Source organism: Mercurialis annua, linkage group LG8 (genome assembly GCF_937616625.2).
Source record: "Mercurialis annua linkage group LG8, ddMerAnnu1.2, whole genome shotgun sequence".
NCBI lineage: Eukaryota > Viridiplantae > Streptophyta > Magnoliopsida > Malpighiales > Euphorbiaceae > Mercurialis > Mercurialis annua.
In genome coordinates, this window is record NC_065577.1 from 1,489,658 (window position 1) to 1,509,666 (window position 20,009).

The 20,009-nt window shown below is 33.4% G+C and overlaps 3 protein-coding genes and 1 pseudogene across 6 annotated transcripts; 2 read left to right on the forward strand and 2 right to left on the reverse strand.

The window, feature by feature from the left end:
- Positions 1-2,358: 2,358 nt before the first annotated feature.
- Positions 2,359-5,217, reverse strand: LOC126661285 (putative UPF0481 protein At3g02645). The gene has a single exon (XM_050355110.2). It carries the CDS (start codon positions 4,059-4,061, stop codon positions 2,520-2,522), a length of 1,542 nt encoding a protein of 513 aa, XP_050211067.1. The 5' UTR covers positions 4,062-5,217; the 3' UTR covers positions 2,359-2,519.
- A 610-nt stretch (positions 5,218-5,827) lies between these two features.
- On the forward strand, positions 5,828-8,521 carry LOC126660765 (pentatricopeptide repeat-containing protein At5g02860). The gene has a single exon (XM_050354429.2). It carries the CDS (start codon positions 5,890-5,892, stop codon positions 8,332-8,334), a length of 2,445 nt encoding a protein of 814 aa, XP_050210386.1. The 5' UTR covers positions 5,828-5,889; the 3' UTR covers positions 8,335-8,521.
- Positions 8,522-11,629: 3,108 nt separating this feature from the next.
- Positions 11,630-19,531, reverse strand: LOC126659742 (uncharacterized). 4 transcript variants are annotated; one of them, XR_007635062.2, is made up of 6 exons: positions 19,107-19,530; positions 18,897-19,002; positions 18,377-18,484; positions 17,960-18,104; positions 14,504-14,655; positions 11,630-11,796 (listed from the first exon to the last, which is right to left on the reverse strand). XR_007635062.2 is itself a non-coding variant. In XM_050353078.1 (5 exons), exons 1-4 carry the CDS (start codon positions 19,187-19,189, stop codon positions 18,003-18,005), a joined length of 399 nt encoding a protein of 132 aa, XP_050209035.1. In that variant the 5' UTR covers positions 19,190-19,530; the 3' UTR covers positions 11,630-11,796; positions 17,960-18,002. The 4 variants fall into 4 exon arrangements, 3 of the variants coding, with proteins under 3 accessions (XP_050209035.1, XP_050209032.1, XP_050209033.1); XM_050353078.1 differs by lacking the exon at positions 14,504-14,655; XM_050353075.2 differs by lacking the exon at positions 11,630-11,796 and having other exon boundaries at positions 14,262-14,655.
- Positions 11,761-17,485, forward strand: LOC126660545 (3-oxo-Delta(4,5)-steroid 5-beta-reductase-like; annotated as a pseudogene).
- Positions 19,532-20,009: the final 478 nt, after the last annotated feature.

The window sequence follows — 20,009 nt, forward strand, 5'->3', positions numbered from 1 at the left end:
CGGAAAAAAAATGTCGAATCGGTTTTTGGAAATATTTTTCCACTAATGCCTTAAATTGAATAAATATTGTCGTGGTGTCGGATTTGCGTTTTAATGGATATAACCAAACATATTTACTAAAGTGGTCTACGAATACGATGTAGTATTTGTAGTGATCTCGAGATAGGACCGGGCTAGTCCATAAGTCCGAGAACAAAAGATCAAGTGGTGCGTTTGACTTCAATGAAGAATTAGAAAAAGGGAGCTTTTTGCTCTTAGCAACACAACAAGAATGACAGTGTTCATAGTCCAATATTGGTGAAGATAAATTTTTATTAATAATCTTAATTACATCATAAGATGGGTGGCCTAACTTATGATGCCAAGATATTGGAGCGGTTCCTTTGACAGCGGTTTGAGCAATTGGTTGTTGAGGACACCACTCGTAAATTCCTTTCTTAACTCGGCCCTGGAGCAGAATTCTCCCCGATGATATTGCCTTTAAACAAAACAAATCAGGTGAGAAAAGTATAAATGCATTATTATCTTTACATAATTGCGAAATTGACAGAATATTACGAGAGATGGTTGGAACATGCAACACATTATTGAATTGAAGAGATTGGAGAGTAAAAGAACCTATATTTTCAATCGGAAGAGTTGAACCGTCTCCGATGATGAGATCGTCCAGTCCGGTATAAGGAGAATGAAAAGCTAAGGTGTCCAGATCGTGGGTGATATGATTGGTAGCGCCGCTGTCAAGCAGGAAGTTTGGATTCGGTGGAGGTGCTCCATAGGTGGCCGAGTGGGCCTGAGGTGGTGGTTGATTATGGCGAGTAGATGGTGGCGCCGGGAAGACAATGGTTGGAAAAAGTTTCCTGAATAAGGGGCAATTGGCAATGACATGGCCTGTTTGACGGCACCACTGACATCGCCCTTGGAAGGGTCGGGGATTAGGATGGTTGTGGGTGGTGGTTTGTGGGTAAGGAGAGTTTGGTTGGTGGCGGGAATAACTACGATGGTGGTGTTGGTTATTCTGGCGATATGCGGGATTCGCAGATGGGGTGAAATGATTGGTGGTTTCTTGGTGTTTAACAATCAGTTCGTGTTGAAGTAGTTTTTCATGTAATGCTTCAAAACTAATGGGTGTATCACGAGCTCTAATGGCGTTGATGACGGGTTTATAGAGCTCATAGTTAAGGCCCTTTAAGACCTTGGAGATAATATCTTCGGGATCAAGGACTTTGCCCATAAGGGCGAGTTGGTCTACACACGCTTTAATCGAGTGCATATAGTCCGAAATGGTTTGATCCGTTGATTTAACAATGGAGTCAAATTTGTCTTTAAGTTGCATAATATGCGCACGCGAGGGGTTTGCGTAAGTATGGGCAAGGATATCCCAAGCTTCCTTAGCGGTTTTAGCCCTTACAATTAAGGATTGGAGGGCAGAAGAGATAGTACCCATTAAGGCACCAAGAATCAGTCCATCTTGCTTGAGCCAAGTCAAGTAGGCGGGGTTGGGTTTTTCATTTGTCTCAGAGTCAAGGACGGTGGCGGGTGGTGGAGACTCGGATCCATCCAGAAAACTGAGTAAGCTGAGCCCGAAAAGAATATTTGTTAACTGAAAATGCCATGAGGAATAGTTAAGCGGTGTCAACTTAATGACATGGCTTAGGTTGAGAGCAGTTAAGGGTTTTGTGGTTTCATGTGGGTTGGGAATCAGGGTTTCTTGCACAGTGTTTGTCATGGTGGAATAGGGTTGAGGCAAGGGTGGGTTGGTGCGCTTGAAAGTGAAGCGTTTTGGTCGGAGGTTGTTTGTTGCGGATCGTTGATGGCGCTGTGATACCATGTAAGACAAGGTTTGTGAATGTTTTTGAGAATTGTATTAAATTTGCTATTGAATGAGTACATATTTATAGGATTACAATGTTAAGTAAAGCAAGAATAATTGATATAATTACAATGATACACTAATATAAATTTCCTATATTTGTAATATGAACATGATTAATTTCCCTTGATTGTAGGAGATGATTGATAGGATGATTGTTGATTTGTTTGACTGTCAATATTGGTAAGGATTTTCTGATTTGTATTGATATGGTTAATATTAAGGTCATTTTTGCACCTTTTCTCTTGATATTTTTAGCCAAATTGAGAGCCAAAATAAACCCTTTGTTACAATCCGTAAACGATTCTATTTCATATCATCGATTCTTGATTCGTGTATAACTTGAATTCAATATATACTTCATCAATTAATTTTAACCAACTAAAACAGTAAAGATAAAAAAAATAGCTTTTTTATTTTACGAAAACAAAGCAACATAAAAAAGAGATGACTACAATCAACTCTAAGAATAAACCCATTGACGATAACCGAAGAGAAAAATAAAAAAAAATCTAGACGGCTACGGTCTTTTATTTGAGAAAAAAGAAGACGAGAGAGTTGCTCTTTTAACCTCAAGTTAGATATGAGCATATGTTTAGAGCACAAAATCTAGTTAAATCACACATTAAAGAATTTGATCATGACAACACTAGAAACTAGAAGCTAAGTTTAAGCTTTTCTTAAATATACCTTGGCAGGTGTAGATTGAGCAGAATGTCTGAAGAGCCATGAGCAGCAAAAGCAAGATGGTAGCAAGAATTGTAAGTATTTTCCATGAAGAATACACATACTTCTTAATTACCTTTTTAACCTTGATCTTCCAGTGATTATCATAATACTTATTGAGGTCTTTTATGGAACATTCAAAATCTGGCTTACCTTCAGATGCTATGGTACTTCTAATCCCACTTAATAGCTTTAAAACCTCACTATTATCTCCATCATGCACCAAAATTTGCACACTTTTGAGCAGCTCCACATCCTCAGCGGTACGAGTCAAGGTTGCGATCAGTTCAATGTAACGGGCGAAATTCGGAGTCTCTGGCTTGGCAATAGCTTCATACGCAAGTAAGTTTCTAATTACGACCTCTGAGTTAAGATTCAACTTAAGTGATGGAAGGCTTAGAGTTGAAGTGTGCTTGACGAAATCGATGAACCTAACGCCTAGACTGATGCTGCAGAATTCAACCTTAACACTAGACAATTGAGATGCTGTCGGAACTAAAGCCTTCTCTTGTGCTTCTTCGTCTGGTAGAGAGAATGAAATACCGAAAAGTCGGAATATTCTTAGAAGTAAATCTATGATTTTTATAGGAATCGCTAAGAAAGTAATGTTTAGAGCCTTAATAATATCCCACAAGTCGCACCACATAGCATCACGAACTGACATATCGGATGCTCCACCTCCGAACCCTCCGAAACAAACTAAATTGTAGAGAAGATCCAATAGATGAAAAGGGTATTTCAGATTCCGTCGAACAAAAATCCCTCTCAATACTATTGGAGAAAATTTAGCACAAGCTATGGCGCTCATGTCAAGCAATGATTTATTTCCGGATACATATGCAATATGCTCCAACACAAAGAACGGAATTTGATTCTCAATCATCACTATATCGTTGAGGATTGCATCCAACGAAAACTTTCGTCCGAGTGAATCGGAAAACTCTAACGAATCTGCATACCGTTCTGCTATTCCGTAGATCAACTGCAGCAAGAAAAGACCATCAAGTACTATAATCAATGACAAAGTGTCATCATGAATACTCAAGCTCTCATAGTAATACCCTCGAACATCTCTGACTTTTCTCTTCATTTGATCGAAAAGAAGCTGAAATTCCGGTAAGTGGCGTTCCTGACGAAAAATCCGAACCTGATGAATCTTGCAATTCTGCATCTTGTAAAGCTTAGGCAAGAAATGATGGCAAGGTCCCAAGGCTATTGTTTGAGGAGTGTAAGCTTCTGGTTTCAGGGCTTTCACTGATCCGGGGACCCGAAGAATGCTAATAGTATTATCATCAGTCTCACGATCATACCGACCAGGCTCTTTGTCGAGCATGCTCTTCATCTTGCTTCTCCATTTCTCTTCGTCGAAGTTTGAATTGATTACGGAATCTCCTGAGGCTAAGATGTGCATATCCATGTCGATTACGGAATCTCCACAGGCCATTTTTTGTGCATCCATTTGCATTCTGCTACTCAGCAATGCGAATGCCTTGCTTCAAGAGATTATGCTAATAATATCTTAATTTGAAGTCAACTATGAATGCCATTTTTAAGAATAAACCATGTCACTCTTCTGCCAGTTCTTTTTTTTTTTAATTATTTTCGTTTTAAGATGTTAATAATGCTGTTTCATGGCAGCTAATCAACAGTATGAAAATGCAAAACTTAGTCCACTTGAAGTTTGTAAGTTGTAATAGTGCAATTTAGTAGAAGCAGTTTGACAAGCAGGCACAAATAAAATATGCATCACTATTAATAAGAAAGTAGCCATTTTTCACATAACCAAACTGGTAAAGACTTGCCTTATTATAGCATCAACCGCCAAGTAGGCCTGTGCAAAAACCGAACCGAGCCGAGGTTCCAAACCGAAAATTGATAAATGGTTCGATTATTAGGTAATATGGAGTGGTTTGGTTTGACAAAAAAGAAATTCTGCTTTTCGGTATTAGGTTCGATTTTGATTATTTTAAAACCGAATAAATTGAAAAACCGAATTTGCAAAACGACGTCGTTTTATATTTTATAAAACGACGTCGTTTTGTGTGTTTAGATGTACAACCACTTAACCTTATATATAATAATCTTATTTTTTTCATTTCATCCAATCCAAGTCTCAATATAATTGCCTATAATGTAGAAAATCTGGATTGTTTCATGTTTATTATATATTTAACCTTACAAAAAATTTAGAATTGTAATTAACTTATTTGAAATTATAACTGAATTAAAAATCGAAAACTGTATTGAACCGAATTTGTTTATGTTAAAAATATATTTCGGTTATCACTATAAAAATTATGATTCGATTTTAATTTTTTATGTTCCTAAAACAGCGCGGTTTTAGCTTTTGCACTACCGACCGTAATACCGAATGTACACCCTTACCGCCAAGTCAAATAAAAACTCCTCCATAAATTATCTGAGAAAAAAACTCAGCTACCTCCATGAAAATTACAGTACTTGATAATCTTCGTTTTCTTTTGATATTTTTAGCCAAGTTGGGAAGCGAAATAACACTTTGTTCACCCAATAGGTAATAGGCAATAGGCAATAATTATAGAGAAATAAAACATACAAATTTACCTGTAAAAAATATACAAATAAAATCATTCAAATCCCAGTTTTTAAGTTTTCCAAATCATGTAAATTAATAATTCTTTTTTTAACAATGTAAATTAATAATTCAATTTCATACCCATTAATAGCTAAACTTCAAAAGATACTTACATTAACACATGCAGTTGTGGACATAACCAAACAAATAATTATAATTTTATAAATATTAAATTATTTTTAATATTATTTTAAAAAAAAGAATTAATGTTATTGTTAAAACTATAATAATTTAATTAAATATATTTGAAATATTAAGTTAGAAAATTGTTGAAAATAAAAATTAGAATTTGGTAAAATTTATTTATGCCATTATCCATTACTGCACTTGAATATCTTTAAATAAATTTAAATTTATGATTCAGATCAAATAACTTGTAACCATTTTGATCAGTTAAAGATATTTTTAATTTTAGATCAATTAAAAATAATAAGGTCAGTTAAGAATAAAATTGAATCATCGTGATCTATAAACTTATTTAGATTATACGATTTTATCCTTAATTGATTAAAATTGCTAAAAAGGGATTTTTTGATCTTGAGTCATAAGTTGAGGGACCGAATTGACCCTTTGTTCAAATATCTATGTCATTTCTAATAACAAAAATGAATTTAAAAAATCCAAACAAAACCTTAAGCTACTATACCTCAAAAATAAACTCAATCCTTTAAGCATTTCCATGGCAGAAAAGCTAGCTTTACCACTCCTCCTCTCAAACCCACCTCCTTCAAAACCCCAATTCTCAATCCAAACCCATAATCTTCAACCACCCACCTCACCAATTATCCAAAACATACTCACTAACCACCAACCAAACCAACCCATCAACCCAAACGGTTCAATTACCCCATCTTCCAGACCAAGAACAAGAATTGGCAAAGCCCGTGACCCGAACCGTGGAAAACCATGGTCAAGCCACCGTCTTTCAACTCAAGGTCAGCTTGTTCTTGATTCTTTAATCGACCCATGTTTTCAAATTAGTGAATTAAACAAAGTTTTGAGTCAGTTATTTCAGTTTCATAGTGAACAATTGAGTTTAGATAATGGAAATTTAAATTCTTTATCATTGGATATTTTGGGGATTATTAAGGGTTTAGGGTTTTATAAAAAATGTGAGTTGGCAATTAGCGTGTTTAATTGGGTTAGGTCAAGAGATGATTTTCACACAGTTTTGAATTGTTCTGTTGTGGCTGTAATGGTAACTATGCTTGGTAAAGAAGGGAAATTATCAGTGGCTGGTTCTTTGTTAAGTAGTCTCCGTAACGACGGGTTTGATCTAGATGTTTACGCGTATACTTCGTTGATAACTGCTTATGCTAGTAACGGAAGGTATAGGGATGCTGTTGTTGTGTTTAAGAAGATGGAGGAAGAGGGTTCGAAGCCAACTTTGATAACTTATAATGTGATTTTGAATGTTTATGGTAAAATGGGTATGCCTTGGAGTAAGATTTCGGGTCTTGTCGATGGGATGAAGAGTTCGGGGGTTGCACCTGATGACTATACTTATAATACTTTAATAAGTTGTTGCCGACGTGGGTCTTTGTATGAAGAAGCTGCTCGGGTTTTTGAGGAGATGAAAATGTCGGGGTTTTCGCCGGATAAGGTTACGTATAATGCATTGTTGGATGTTTACGGGAAGTCTAGGCGGCCTAAAGAAGCTATGGAGGTATTAAAGGAAATGGAGAGTAATGGATTTTCTCCGAGTATTGTGACGTATAATTCATCGATATCAGCTTATGCTAGAGATGGTCTATTGAAGGAAGCTATGGAGCTTAAAATGCAAATGGTGGAAAATGGGATTAAACCCGATGTTTTTACGTATACGACCCTCTTATCCGGATTTGAGAAGGCTGGGATGGATGAGCCTGCCATGAGAATTTTCGAGGAAATGAGAGCTGCAGGTTGCAAACCAAATATTTGTACTTTCAATGCTTTAATTAAGATGCATGGTAACAGGGGAAATTTTCCTGAAATGATGAAGGTTTTTGAAGAAATTGAAATTTGTAATTGTACGCCAGATATTGTTACATGGAATACCCTTCTGGCTGTTTTTGGGCAAAATGGGATGGACTCCGAAGTTTCTGGAGTGTTCAGAGAGATGAAGAGGGCCGGGTTTATGCCCGAGAGGGACACTTTCAATACACTAATTAGTGCATATAGCCGATGTGGTTCTTTCGAACAAGCCATGGCTGTATATAGAAGAATGATGGAAGCTGGAATTACTCCGGATCTTTCTTCATACAATGCTGTTTTGGCAGCATTGGCTCGAGGAGGACTTTGGGAACAATCGGAGAAGGTATTTTCGGAAATGAAGGACGGTAGGTGTAGGTGTAAGCCTAACGAGCTTACTTATTGTTCTTTGCTTCATGCGTACGCAAATGGCAAGGAGATCGAGCGAATGCATGCTCTTGCAGAAGAGATATATGCTGGCATAATTGAACCTGTTCCTGTTCTCTTGAAAACGCTAGTCTTAGTAAATAGTAAATGCGACCTACTACTGGAAACTGAACGGGCGTTCATCGAGTTAAATAAGAAAGGTGAACCTGACTTGAGCACTCTCAATACCATGATTGCAATATACGGCAGGAGGCAAATGGTTGCTAAAGCAAATGAGATCTTGAACTTCATGAACGAGCGAGGGTTCAGCCCAAGCGTAGCGACTTACAATAGTCTCATGTATATGTACAGTCGCTCAGAAAATTTCGAGAGATCGGAAGAAGTTCTAAAGGAAATTCTTGCGAAAGGATTAAAACCCGACATAATCTCTTACAACACTGTTATATTTGCATATTGTCGAAACGGCCGAATGAAAGACGCGTCACGGATATTCTCCGATATGAAAGACAACGGGATAGTTCCCGATGTCATTACATATAACACATTTGTTGCAACTTATGCAGCTGATTCGCTGTTTGAAGAGGCCATCGATGTTGTTAAATACATGATGAAGAACGGCTGCAAGCGGAACCAGAATACGTATAACTCGATCGTCGATGGTTACTGTAAGCATAATCGTCGAGCTGATGCAATCACGTTTGTTAGCAGCATTAATGAGCTCGATCCACATGTTTCGAAGGAGGAAGAGTCAAGATTATCTGATAGAATAGCAAAGAAATGGTACTAAATCTGATCAATCCCTTTCTTAAAATGTAATGACAGTGTTGCTGCCATGTTTTTTGCTCATCAGTGTATATATATGTATGTTTTTTCACCCCATTTTTGGCCCATTTTCTTGTTGAAGGGCATGAAGATGAACTTGATGTAGAATAATGCACACATATACTATAGTATTATAATTGAGAGTTAAATCAGCTTAATTGCCTTTTATGTATCAATATGAAAAATAAAGGAAATGCATGAATTTAAATTTTACTTTTATTATTTTTTTAAATTAAAATGAATTAAAATCTTAGTTATAAAAAAAAAAAAAGTAGTCCATTTGTTCTAATAAAATTGTCGACTTTGTTTTTATCATAGTGTCTTAAAAATACAGTTAATATTATAAATTTTTATAAATTTATCTTTATTTTTCTTACTATATCCTTAGAAATACTTCGGCACTGTTTGGATTGAGGGATTTTGAGATCGATGGATTTAACAAAATCAATGGATTTAAAATTCATGAAATATAAAATTAGTGGATTTACAAATTCCATCGTTTGGATAGAACCTAAAATCAATGGATTTATAGGGATAATTTTAAAATAAAAAAATATTCTAACAATCCATCATGTATAAAAAAGGGTGGATTTCAACTTTCCCACCTAGGTGAAGGATTTTGGAGGATGGTGGATTGTGACAATCTATGGATTCTAATCACTTTTTATTATAATAAACGATAGATTTTATTCAAATTCATGGATTGTGTAAAATCCATGGATTTTAATCATCCGAATTCCCTCAATTCAAACGGTGCCTTCATTTTTTTTTGGTATAAGGAAAGAGGTAAAAGTCTGACAAAATAAGAGATTACACATTTCTAAAATACGACACCCTGAAAATTAAAGCACAAATACAGCAGAAAGGTGGTGTTTTAAAATTATTATGTTAAAAATAAAATTTTGAATAAAAAACATTAAGTTTTAAACACATTTTCAATATAAAAATTGTTAATTTGATGAAGTATTACACAATGTATTGTGAATATCATTGAGATTTGGTTCAAATCTAATTATTAAATTAAGCTATTTAAATTGTTTTTAAATTTGTATTATTGTCTTCTATTGTGCTGTCACATTGTGGTTGTTTTTTTTTTTGATAATTGAAAAAGGAGAGCGCTCGTGGAAGAAATTGAGCCCATAACTTTAATAGTTTCTTATTCAGCGCTTATACCATTTAAGTTACAGCTCGTTGGTATTGTCACATTGTTGAATACAAGTAAATCATAGATGAATCAAGTCCACCATATAAAATTATGAATCGTCCATTTAATACGTGACGCATGATGTGATTATTTACAACAACCAATTAATAAAGACGATTGAATACATTATGAATTTCTAGAATAGAAAATATACCACAAAATCAGATCCATAATTTTGATATGATATACGACCAAACTATTTTAATATGCATTGACATACCATCAAACTATGTACGTTTTATAAGGGCAATGCACGCGATTCACAAGTTATTATACAAAATTATAAGAAGAGTTATTGAAAGCTTTAAACATTTAGATGATATTTGTTTAGCTACTTAAAGTCAAATAAGAGCAAAAATTAAATATTTAGTAAATTAAAATAATTGGTATATGATAGTATTTAAAGACTCAAGATTTTAAGTTGAATACTTTTTCCGTGATTTTATTTAATTTTATATTTAAATAGTATTACTCATTTTATCATATACACAATTATGAAGAATTTTTTAATGTGATCTAATTATACATAAACCTTATTGCAAATTAAATCACAGATTTTAGTGTCATTTATATATAAAAATTTTATTTTAAAATTTAGTAAAATTAGTCATCAACTTTTATTTTCTGTCAAATTAGAAACTATTTATTTTCCAATAAATAAAACTAATGTAAACATCATAAATATACATTATTCCGGTAGTTATATCAACATTTTACACCGTAAAATAAGTCGGTGTTTTAATTTGCCACAATATAAAATTTGGTGATTGTTTGTGCCAAGTTTTAAAGTTTATATTTAATTCGCAGATCACGTTAAAATTTATCATTTTTTTAAAAATATTAATAAATAACTTACATAGCTTAGAGCATTAAATAAATTATAATTATCATAATATAATATTATCAATTTTTATTTTCTTTATTGATCGCAAAAAATATGATAAATTTAATTTGTTAGTTTAGGGCATTAAAATGATAATCTTTTTGTTAAGGAAGCTGAATTTTTTATTGGATTACATTACACATTGTTCGGCTATGTTTAGACTAAACTGATATGCCATTTGATTTTTTTGTTATTGTTAATATCTAAATCAAAATTATAGACCACTTGGTTCATTTTTATTTCAAAAAGAATTATTCAATTTTTTTAAAATAATTATTAAATATTCATAGATTTTAAATATTTTGACTGGAGTGAAGCAGCCTCCTCACCTTACCCCACAGACTACAAACATAAAATGTCAGACTTCATTACCATAAAATGACAACATCAATTTGGACGTTCTTTCATAAAATGACATCATTTACTTGAGAATAATATCATTTTTTATGTTCAAATGGTTAAACTATATAATATATTATAATTGTAATTTGGAATCAATAAATTCCTACATTTTGACATCTTTTAATTTTTTTTAAAAAAATTTATCATTAAAATTTTCGGCTTAATCACTCAAAAGCCCTCCACCTTTAAACTCCTTTTCAATTGCACCATGTCGAAGAAAAATTCTCTCAAAACCCCTCCACCTTTAGATTCTTTTTCAATTGTACCCTAAACTACTAAATTGACCTCTTTTCACATGAAAAAATATTTAAAATAATCTTTCATTTTTAATCTATATTCTAATTAAATAATAATATTATTAATAATGTAAAAAATCATGTTTTCTAAAATTATATTCAATAACGTTTTAAAATCAAAACCATAAAAAATTTCAATTTAGGGTATAATTGAAAAAAAATCTAAAGGTGGGGGGATTTTAAGAGGATTTTCCTACGTCATGGTGCAATTGAAATGAAATTTAAAGGTGGAAGGATTTTGAGAGAATTTTTCAACGTCAGGATGCAATTGAAAAAGAATTTAAAGGCGGAGGGTTTTTGAGTGATTAGGCCAAAATTTTGGAAAAGAAGAACAATTCAAAAACCAAAGCGAACCGATTTGAGTCCTAACCCTTTAATTCAATTTGGCTTTTATTTCTTCAAAATCGATAAATTTTAGTATTTTTTTTTTGTCCAACCGAATCAAACCAAAAAACTGAATGCACAATTCTCCAACTTCTAATAATAGGCACACTTAATATTACCCTTTCTAATATTTTATTTTAATGTGGCATTATTACTATATGACAAAACAATAAAGATACTCTATCCTCTTTTTATAATCCTTCCAGTGAGGCTGTTGCATCTATCCTCAGAACACTTCCCTTGCTCTTTCTGGTAATCCTGCAAAGCCAAAACAATGAGCTGGTGGTGGACAAGAGCCACCGGAAAAGCAAAGGCGAGTATAAACAAAACTTCTGATCGACGTTTTCCATTTCGGAAAGTCGAAAACTTAGTGTTACAGACACATAATTCTATTTTTAACATAGGAAAATTTTAAATAACTTTGTTTCAGTGTGTCCACATCAGTGTCCCTTTTTTACACATCTGTTCATGCTGCATATGTTGTTTTCTAATCTTTTTCATTCATTTGATCTTATAGAAAGCGTTTGAAGATTCAGATAAAACAACAACGAACAATGGAAGCGTGGCACTCATTGTCGGTGTGACCGGAATCGTTGGCAATAGCCTGGCTGAAATCCTGCCGCGAGCAGACACCCCAGGTGGCCCTTGGAAGGTATACGGCGTAGCGCGCCGACCACGGCCGATCTGGCAAGCTGATCATATCAATCTTGTTGAATATGTACAATGTGATGTCTTAAACAAAGAAGATACTCTTGAAAAGCTATCAAAACTCACCGATGTAACTCACATTTTTTATGTTGCATGGGTTAGTAAACACACAGAAGAAGAGAATTGTAGAGTTAACGGTTCTATGTTAAGTAATATTCTCTTAGCTATGATCCCACATGCACCAAATTTGCAGCATATTTGCCTGCAAACAGGCGGAAAGCATTACCTTGGTTCTTTCGACAAGTTAGGCAAAATGGAGCGCCATGAGCCTCCACTACATGAGGATCTTCCGAGGCTTAATTCAACTAACTTCTATTATGCACTTGAGGATGTATTGTTTGATGAGGTCAAAAAGAAACAAGGCTTGACTTGGTCGGTTCATAGACCGGGAATGATACTCGGTTTTTCCCCGTATAGCTTGATGAATGGGGTGGGAGCTTTATGCGTTTATGCTGCAATATGTAAGCATTAGGGGCTTCCATTAATCTTTCCGGGTAGTAAAACAGCGTGGGAGTCGTTTCGGGAGGCATCGGATGCGGATTTGGTTGCTGAGCAAGAGATATGGGCGGGATTGGATCCAAACGGAAAGAATGAGGCATTTAACTGCTTTAATGGAGATCTCTTCAAATGGAAGCATTTATGGAAGGTGTTGGCGGAGAAGTTTGAGATTGAGAATTATGGAATTCAAGAGGGTGACGAGAAATTAAGTTTCCAAGATATGATGAAAGATAAGGGTCCCGTCTGGGATGAGATTGTTCGACAAAACGAGTTAGTTCCTAGTAAAGTTCCGGAAGTTGCAATGTGGCAGCTATTGGATATGTATTTTCAAGAGTTTGAGACCGGATTCTTCGCTTCGATGAACAAGAGTAAAGAACATGGATTTTTGGGTTTCAGAAACTCACTAAAATCTTTCGCTTCATGGATCGAAAAAATAAAAGCTAAAAAAATTGTTCCATAAATAATATGATGATTGATTAGTGTTATTTCTGATGTTGGTAAGGTTCTGTTTTTCCAGTAGTTTTAATCTCTTCCTCTCATTCTATGTGTTGTTTAAAAAGCTCTAGTTTCCTAAAACATATTGCTATAGTAAACCTAAGCAGTAATGTTGTTGTGTTTGATAAAATTACTTAAATGAATGAAAGAAGTTTGCAATCAATTAGCTTGCACCCTTTTATTTAGACTAGTTTCGCATTACGTGCTATGCACGTGGCTCGTAACATAACTCGTCAATGAACATATTAGTAAATTTATTATAATTATATCAATTTTTTATTTATAATAATATTAAATTAGTTAAGAATTTTTGTAAAAGTAAATATAATATATTTTGTTATTAAATTTTTTTCCATACTGAATTTATTCTTCTTTTGGTTTTATAATAATAATAATTAAATAATTAACTTAATTTTATTAATTATATCTTTAAAAATAATAAGATAGAAATTTAAATAATATTATATTGACCAAATACAGTATTTTAATTTTGTAGTTCAATCAAACTAAAAAATAGGTATTCCTACTAATTAGGAGACATTTTAGTTATTTTTTACATACTAAAAATTAAATTGGAGATAATTTAACAACCTATTCCAATTAGAACTTTAATTACAATAGTGATTAATTAAATAACTAATTAGTTAATGACTATAAAACCTTTATTTAGTAGTAACCTGAAAAGGATTATTCAGTAAATTTGCCTGTCCCCCCCTCCATCCGTGCTTTTATATATAGTATAGATATAGATAAACAAATAGAAGCTAAAGACAAGAATTTAAATAACAAAATCACTAAAAGTGATCTTGGAACCTATACTTTTAACGAGAATAGTTTATAAATATAATGTTTTAGACTTTTAGTGTTTCAGAATCGTTTTCGTTGCCAAAACACAGGACTTCATGGGTTTACGTGCAACATAGTTTACACACTATATTTTACTGTCATCAATGATAAAGCTGAATAGGTGATCTATGTTTTACAAGCTAGGTTGCACGGAAAGGAAAACGTTAACATGGTGAAACGGAAAACAGAAAAACGATATTTTTAACAAGATCAGAATATGAATATTATAATTTCAGAGTTCCGGACTCGTATTTGTTGCCGAAACAAAAGACTCCAAAGTTTCCGAGCAATATAGTTCACAACCTATGTTTTACTAATCATCAATGACTAAGTAGAATAGGTAGATGCAGAACAAGCAAGAATAACTGATGAAGAAGAATTAAGACTTTGAAATATTAATTTCTTGGATGACACATACCTTTTCATCTTCAAAATCAGAATATTTATCTACCATAGGCTCGGCTCATACTAGAGTTTTACTAGCAATAGCGCTAGTTGCTCATCCGACACCGACACATTGATACATATTCTCAGTGCTGCAGCAAGCCTTGCAGCTAATTGATGCTTGCACTAAGAGAAATCAATAGGGGATAATAAGTGTTAAATCATTTAAATAGCGAAAAATAAGGTCATCAATTATATTGCATGAAAGCAGAAGTGTTAAATTGAAAAATGTTCAAACGGGAAACGGAAACGACAAATAAGCCATAAATATAAAGTTTTGAAGTTTCACAACCATTTCTCAAAATGCCGAAATGTAGGATTCAATAAGTTTTCGTGCAGCAAATCAACAAACTATAAACAGTATATCAGCAAGAAGATACAATCTTACGCATAGTCGATCTCCTCTGTTCACAATGTCGTAAAAAAATGAGTAACAGCCACAGTAATGCTCGGGAAATTAATATCTAAATCAAATGATATACCATTTGGTCCATTTTATTTTTAAAAAAAATCAATTTCTTTAAAATAATTATTGAATATTCATCGGTTTTAAATATTTTGACTGGAGTGAAGCAGCCTCCTCACCTTGCCCCACAGACTACAGACATAAAATGTCAGATTTCATAACCAACATCAATTATGTACTTCCAGCCAATATATTTCCAATCCACTATCAATGCTGAACAACATCAATTTGGACGTTCTCAATCTCATTTTGGGTATGCACCAAAACCGATCAATCAAAAAATCAACCAAACCGAATAAAAAAATAGTTGACTCAACTCATTTATTATAAATTTTTATACTTGGTTGAGTTCATTTTTCAACTTCAAAAACTGAAAAACTCGAAAAACAAACTATATAGATACATGTATAAATTTTCATAAAATAACATCATTTACTTGAGAATTTCATTTTTTTAATGTTCAAATGGTTAAACTATGTAATTTATTTTAATTTGGAAACAATAAATTCCTAAATTTTATAATCTTATAAATTTTATTTTTTCTTTTTACCATTAAATTTTGGAAAAGAAGAACAATTTAATCAATATCAAAAACCAAAGCAAACTGATCTGAGTCTTAAGGCTTTGGCTTTTATTTTCTTCAAAAAATCGATCAATTTTAGTATTTTTAATATCAAACCGAACCAAAAAACTGAATGCACAATTCTCAACTTCTAATAATAGCCACACTTAATATTACCCTTACTGATATTTTATTTTATAAGATAATATGTGACATTATTACTATATGACAAAGCAATTAAGATACTCTATCCTCTATTTATAATCCTCTCAGTGAGGCTATTACATCTATCATCTAAGGACTTCTCTAGCTCTTTCCCATCAACCTGCAAAGCCAAAAACAATGAGCTGGTGGTGGACAAGAGCCACCGGAAAAGCAAAGGCAAGTATAAACAAAACTTTTTGGACACGAAATTTCATTTTTATCATTGAAAATTTAAAAGTAATATTGTTTTGATGTGTCTGCATCAGTGTTCCGTTTTTCCATATCCATGTTTGTGCTACATAAGTGTTTTGCATCCATATAATCTTAAGTTCTTAACAGTCTTGTTTTCTAATATTTCCATTCATTTGATCTTATAGAAAGCATTTGAAGATTCAGATAAAACAACAACAATCTATGGAAGTGTGGCACTCGTTATCGGTGTCACCGGAATTGTTGGCAATAGCCTGGCTGAAATCCTGCCGCTAGCAGACACCCCAGGTGGCCCCTGGAAGGTATACGGCGTAGCACGCCGGCCACGGCCGATCTGGCAAGCTGATCATCTCAATCTTGTTGAATATGTACAGTGTGATGTCTTAAACAAAGAAGAAACTCTTGAAAAGCTTTCAAAGCTCACAGATGTAACTCACATTTTTTATGTTGCTTGGGTTAGTAAACCCACAGAAGAAGAGAATTGTAGGGTTAATGGTTCTATGTTAAGTAATATTCTCTTAGCTATGATCCCAAATGCACCAAATTTGCAGCATATTTGCCTGCAAACAGGCGGAAAGCATTACATCGGTCCTTTCGACAAGTTAGGCAAAATGGAGCACCATGAGCCTCCACTGCATGAGGATCTTCCGAGGCTTAATTCAACTAACTTTTATTATACACTTGAGGATATTTTGTTTGATGAGGTCAAAAAGAAACAAGGCTTGACTTGGTCGGTCCATAGACCGGGAATGATACTCGGTTTTTCACCGTATAGCTTGATGAATGCGGTGGGAGCTTTATGTGTTTATGCTGCAATATGTAAGCATCAGGGGCATCCGTTAATCTTTCCGGGTAGTAAAGCAGCGTGGGAGTCGTTTTGGGAGGCGTCGGATGCGGATTTGGTGGCTGAGCAAGAGATATGGGCGGGATTGGATCCAAACGGAAAGAATGAGGCATTTAACTGCTTTAATGGAGATCTCTTCAAATGGAAGCATTTATGGAAGGTGTTGGCAGAGAAGTTTGAAATTGAGAGTTACGGAATTCAAGAGGGTGATGAGAAATTAAGTTTCCAAGATATGATGAAAGATAAGGGTCCCGTCTGGGATGAGATTGTTCGAGAAAACGAGTTAGTTCCTAGTGAAGTTGCGGAAGTTGCAATGTGGCAGCTATTGGATATGTGTCTTCAAGAGTTTGAGACAGGATTCTTCGCTTCGATGAACAAGAGCAAAGAACATGGATTTTTGGGTTTCAGAAACTCACTAAAATCTTTCGCTTCATGGATCGAAAAAATGAAAGCTAAAAAAATCGTTCCTTAATTTGTGTGATGATTGATTAGTGTTATATCTGATGTTGGTAAGGTTCTGTTTTTCCAGTAGTTTTAATCTCTTTCTCTCATTCTCTATGTTGTTTAAAAAGCTCGAGTTTCCTAAAACAGATTGCTATTGTAAACCTAAGCAGTAATATTGTTGTGTCTGATAAAATTACTAAAATAAATGAAAGCAGTTTGCACTCAATTAGCTTGCACCTGTTTGTTTAGATAAAAATAGAAGCTAAAATCAATAAAAATAAAATTTCAGTGTTTCAGAATTGTTTCCTTTGCCAAAACACAGAACTCCACAAGTTTACGCGCAACATAGTTTATAAGCTATATTTTACTGTCATTCAATGATAAAGCTGAATAGGTGATCTACGTTTCACAAGCCAGGTTGCACGGAAAGGAAAACATTTAAACATTAAGATGGTAAAATGGAAAACAGCAAAACGATATTTTTAACAAGAATAGATTGTGAATACTATAAGTTCAGAATTCCGGACTCGTTTTTGTTGCCGAAGCAAAAGACTCGGCAAGTTTCTGTGCAATATCACAACCTATGTTTTACTCATCACCAATGACAAAGCAGAATAGGTAGATGCAGAACAAGCAAGAATAACTGATGAAGAAGAATTAATAAAGACTTTGAAGTACAAATTTCTAGGATGATACATACCTTTTCATCTTCAAAGTAGAAATTTATCTACCATCGGCGCATACTAGAGTTTCACTAGCAATAGTGCTAGTTGCTCATCCGACATGGACACATTGATGCATATTCCCAGTGCTGCAGCAAGCCTTGCAGCTAATTGGTGTTTGCACTAAGAGACATTGATAGGGGATAACAAGAGTTAAATCAATTGAATAGCGGAAAAAAAAAAGGGTCATCAACTATGTTGCAACGAAAGTAGAAATGTATAATTGAAAAATGTTCAAACAGGAAACGGAAATGACAAATAAGTCATAAATATGAAGTTTTAAAGTTTCATAACCGTTTCTCAAAATGCCAAAATATAGGATTCAATAAGTTTCCGTGCAACATCAGTAATCGAAAAACTATAAATAACGTATCAGCAAGAAGCTACAATCTTACGCATAGTTGTTCTGCTCTGTTCACAATGTCATAAAAAAATGAGTAACAGCCGCAGTAATGCTCGGGAAAACAAAAATACTCCTCTTTCCTCCGTGATTCTCCGACCACCTAATTGTACCACATAAACAAGAAATCGTACTTCAATCATTGATGAATAAAACCGGTTTCTTCACCATTATCCAATTATACTTTCATTCACCAATTATAGAACAATTAAAATTTATTCCACAAATTACATCATACATTTCCAAAATCTCTCTCCAATATCTGATAACCATACTAAAAAGCTCATTAGGTAGCACGAACACTTCACCCAATCGACCTGTCAGGTTTCGGAATCATTTCACACTTGACATTTCAGACGCGAAACTTCACTTTTTACATAGGAAACCTTAAAATAACACTGTTTCGCCGTGTCGTGCTACCTACGATGAATTACCTCAAAAATCATGCTACATAGTTGAAAATGAATTTTCATATTCCAAATTTAAAATAAAAACAAAAATAAATAATTCATTACCTGAAAAATTGAACGGCCACTAGGTTCGCCGGAGATTCTCTTGACACCTCGTTGATCAACAATCCTAGTCGCTCTCTCAAAATTCTTACCAAACAAGAAATGCAAGCTAAAATTCAACACAAATCCAAAATAAAAAAATCAATAATATTATTATCAACAATAAAATCAAAATTTATTGAGGATTTACAATTTCTTTTACGCGATGCTCACATTGAAAGCTGATCGTCAGTCACTGAACGAGTTGACTCGACGGTTTTCCACACTGAGTCTGCCACTAAACTCGTTGTGCTCATTTCTTTTGCTTTCCAAACTATTTTTTTCTTGTGTGAAAAAAATTTAAATTTAAATTTGATCAAATCAAATTAAAAGTATAGTTTAAATTAATAGAAATTAATTATCAATTTAAATTACAGGTTTATAAAATTTTAAATTAAGGTGAACCAAAGTGTGTGTATAATATTATGTTTTAGTTTTTGATAAAAAAAAATACTTTAAACGGACGATAGCAAACTTCTCGACTCCCGCTTCACTGGTACGGGAAAAAAAGAAGGAGGGTTTTGATCCATTGGCACGGATATTGGTTTCCGATAGTGGTTACGGTAAAATTGCTTTGCAAAGAGAAAATACCCTTTGCTTCAATAGTATACTCCATTTTCACATGTCAAATATGGAGGGCATATTTGATCTTTTTCTCTTCACAATTTATTATTATTATTATATGTAAATCACAATTACAAAATTACAAGAAGAGTTATTGGAAGCTTTAAATATGAACGTCTCCCATACACTCTCTAAAAAAGTCAAATTCTTTTAATTAAAGAGTGTAATAATAAAATGCAAGTCCAATGGACTAGCTATTATATATATTTAAAAAAAAAATTGAGTTTGACTCTTTACAAATGGAGAGCCAATCATCACTCTCTACTCCATATTTCATCAAATATATTTAGTTTTTAAATTAAATAAAATATATTTTTTCTTAAATTTTTTTTTTCTAATCTATTATAAAAACATAAATAAAATTAATGATTTAATTAATATTTATTAAATAAAATATAATAAAAAATTAAAGAGTTTATTAAAATAAAATTTTAAAAAAATCTTTAAATTTAA

Coding starts and splice junctions, on each gene's coding strand:
- LOC126660765 (XM_050354429.2), top strand. CDS start 5,890: ATGGCAGAAAAGCTAGCTTTACCACTCCTCCTCTCAAACCCACCTCCT.
- LOC126661285 (XM_050355110.2), bottom strand. CDS start 4,061: ATGCAAATGGATGCACAAAAAATGGCCTGTGGAGATTCCGTAATCGAC.
- LOC126659742 (XM_050353078.1), bottom strand. CDS start 19,189: ATGAGCACAACGAGTTTAGTGGCAGACTCAGTGTGGAAAACCGTCGAG. Junction 19,003..19,106: donor ACTGACGATCAGCTTTCAAT/GTGAGCATCGCG, acceptor GTTGAATTTTAG/CTTGCATTTCTTGTTTGGTA. Junction 18,105..18,376: donor ACAGAGCAGAACAACTATGC/GTAAGATTGTAG, acceptor AATGTCTCTTAG/TGCAAACACCAATTAGCTGC.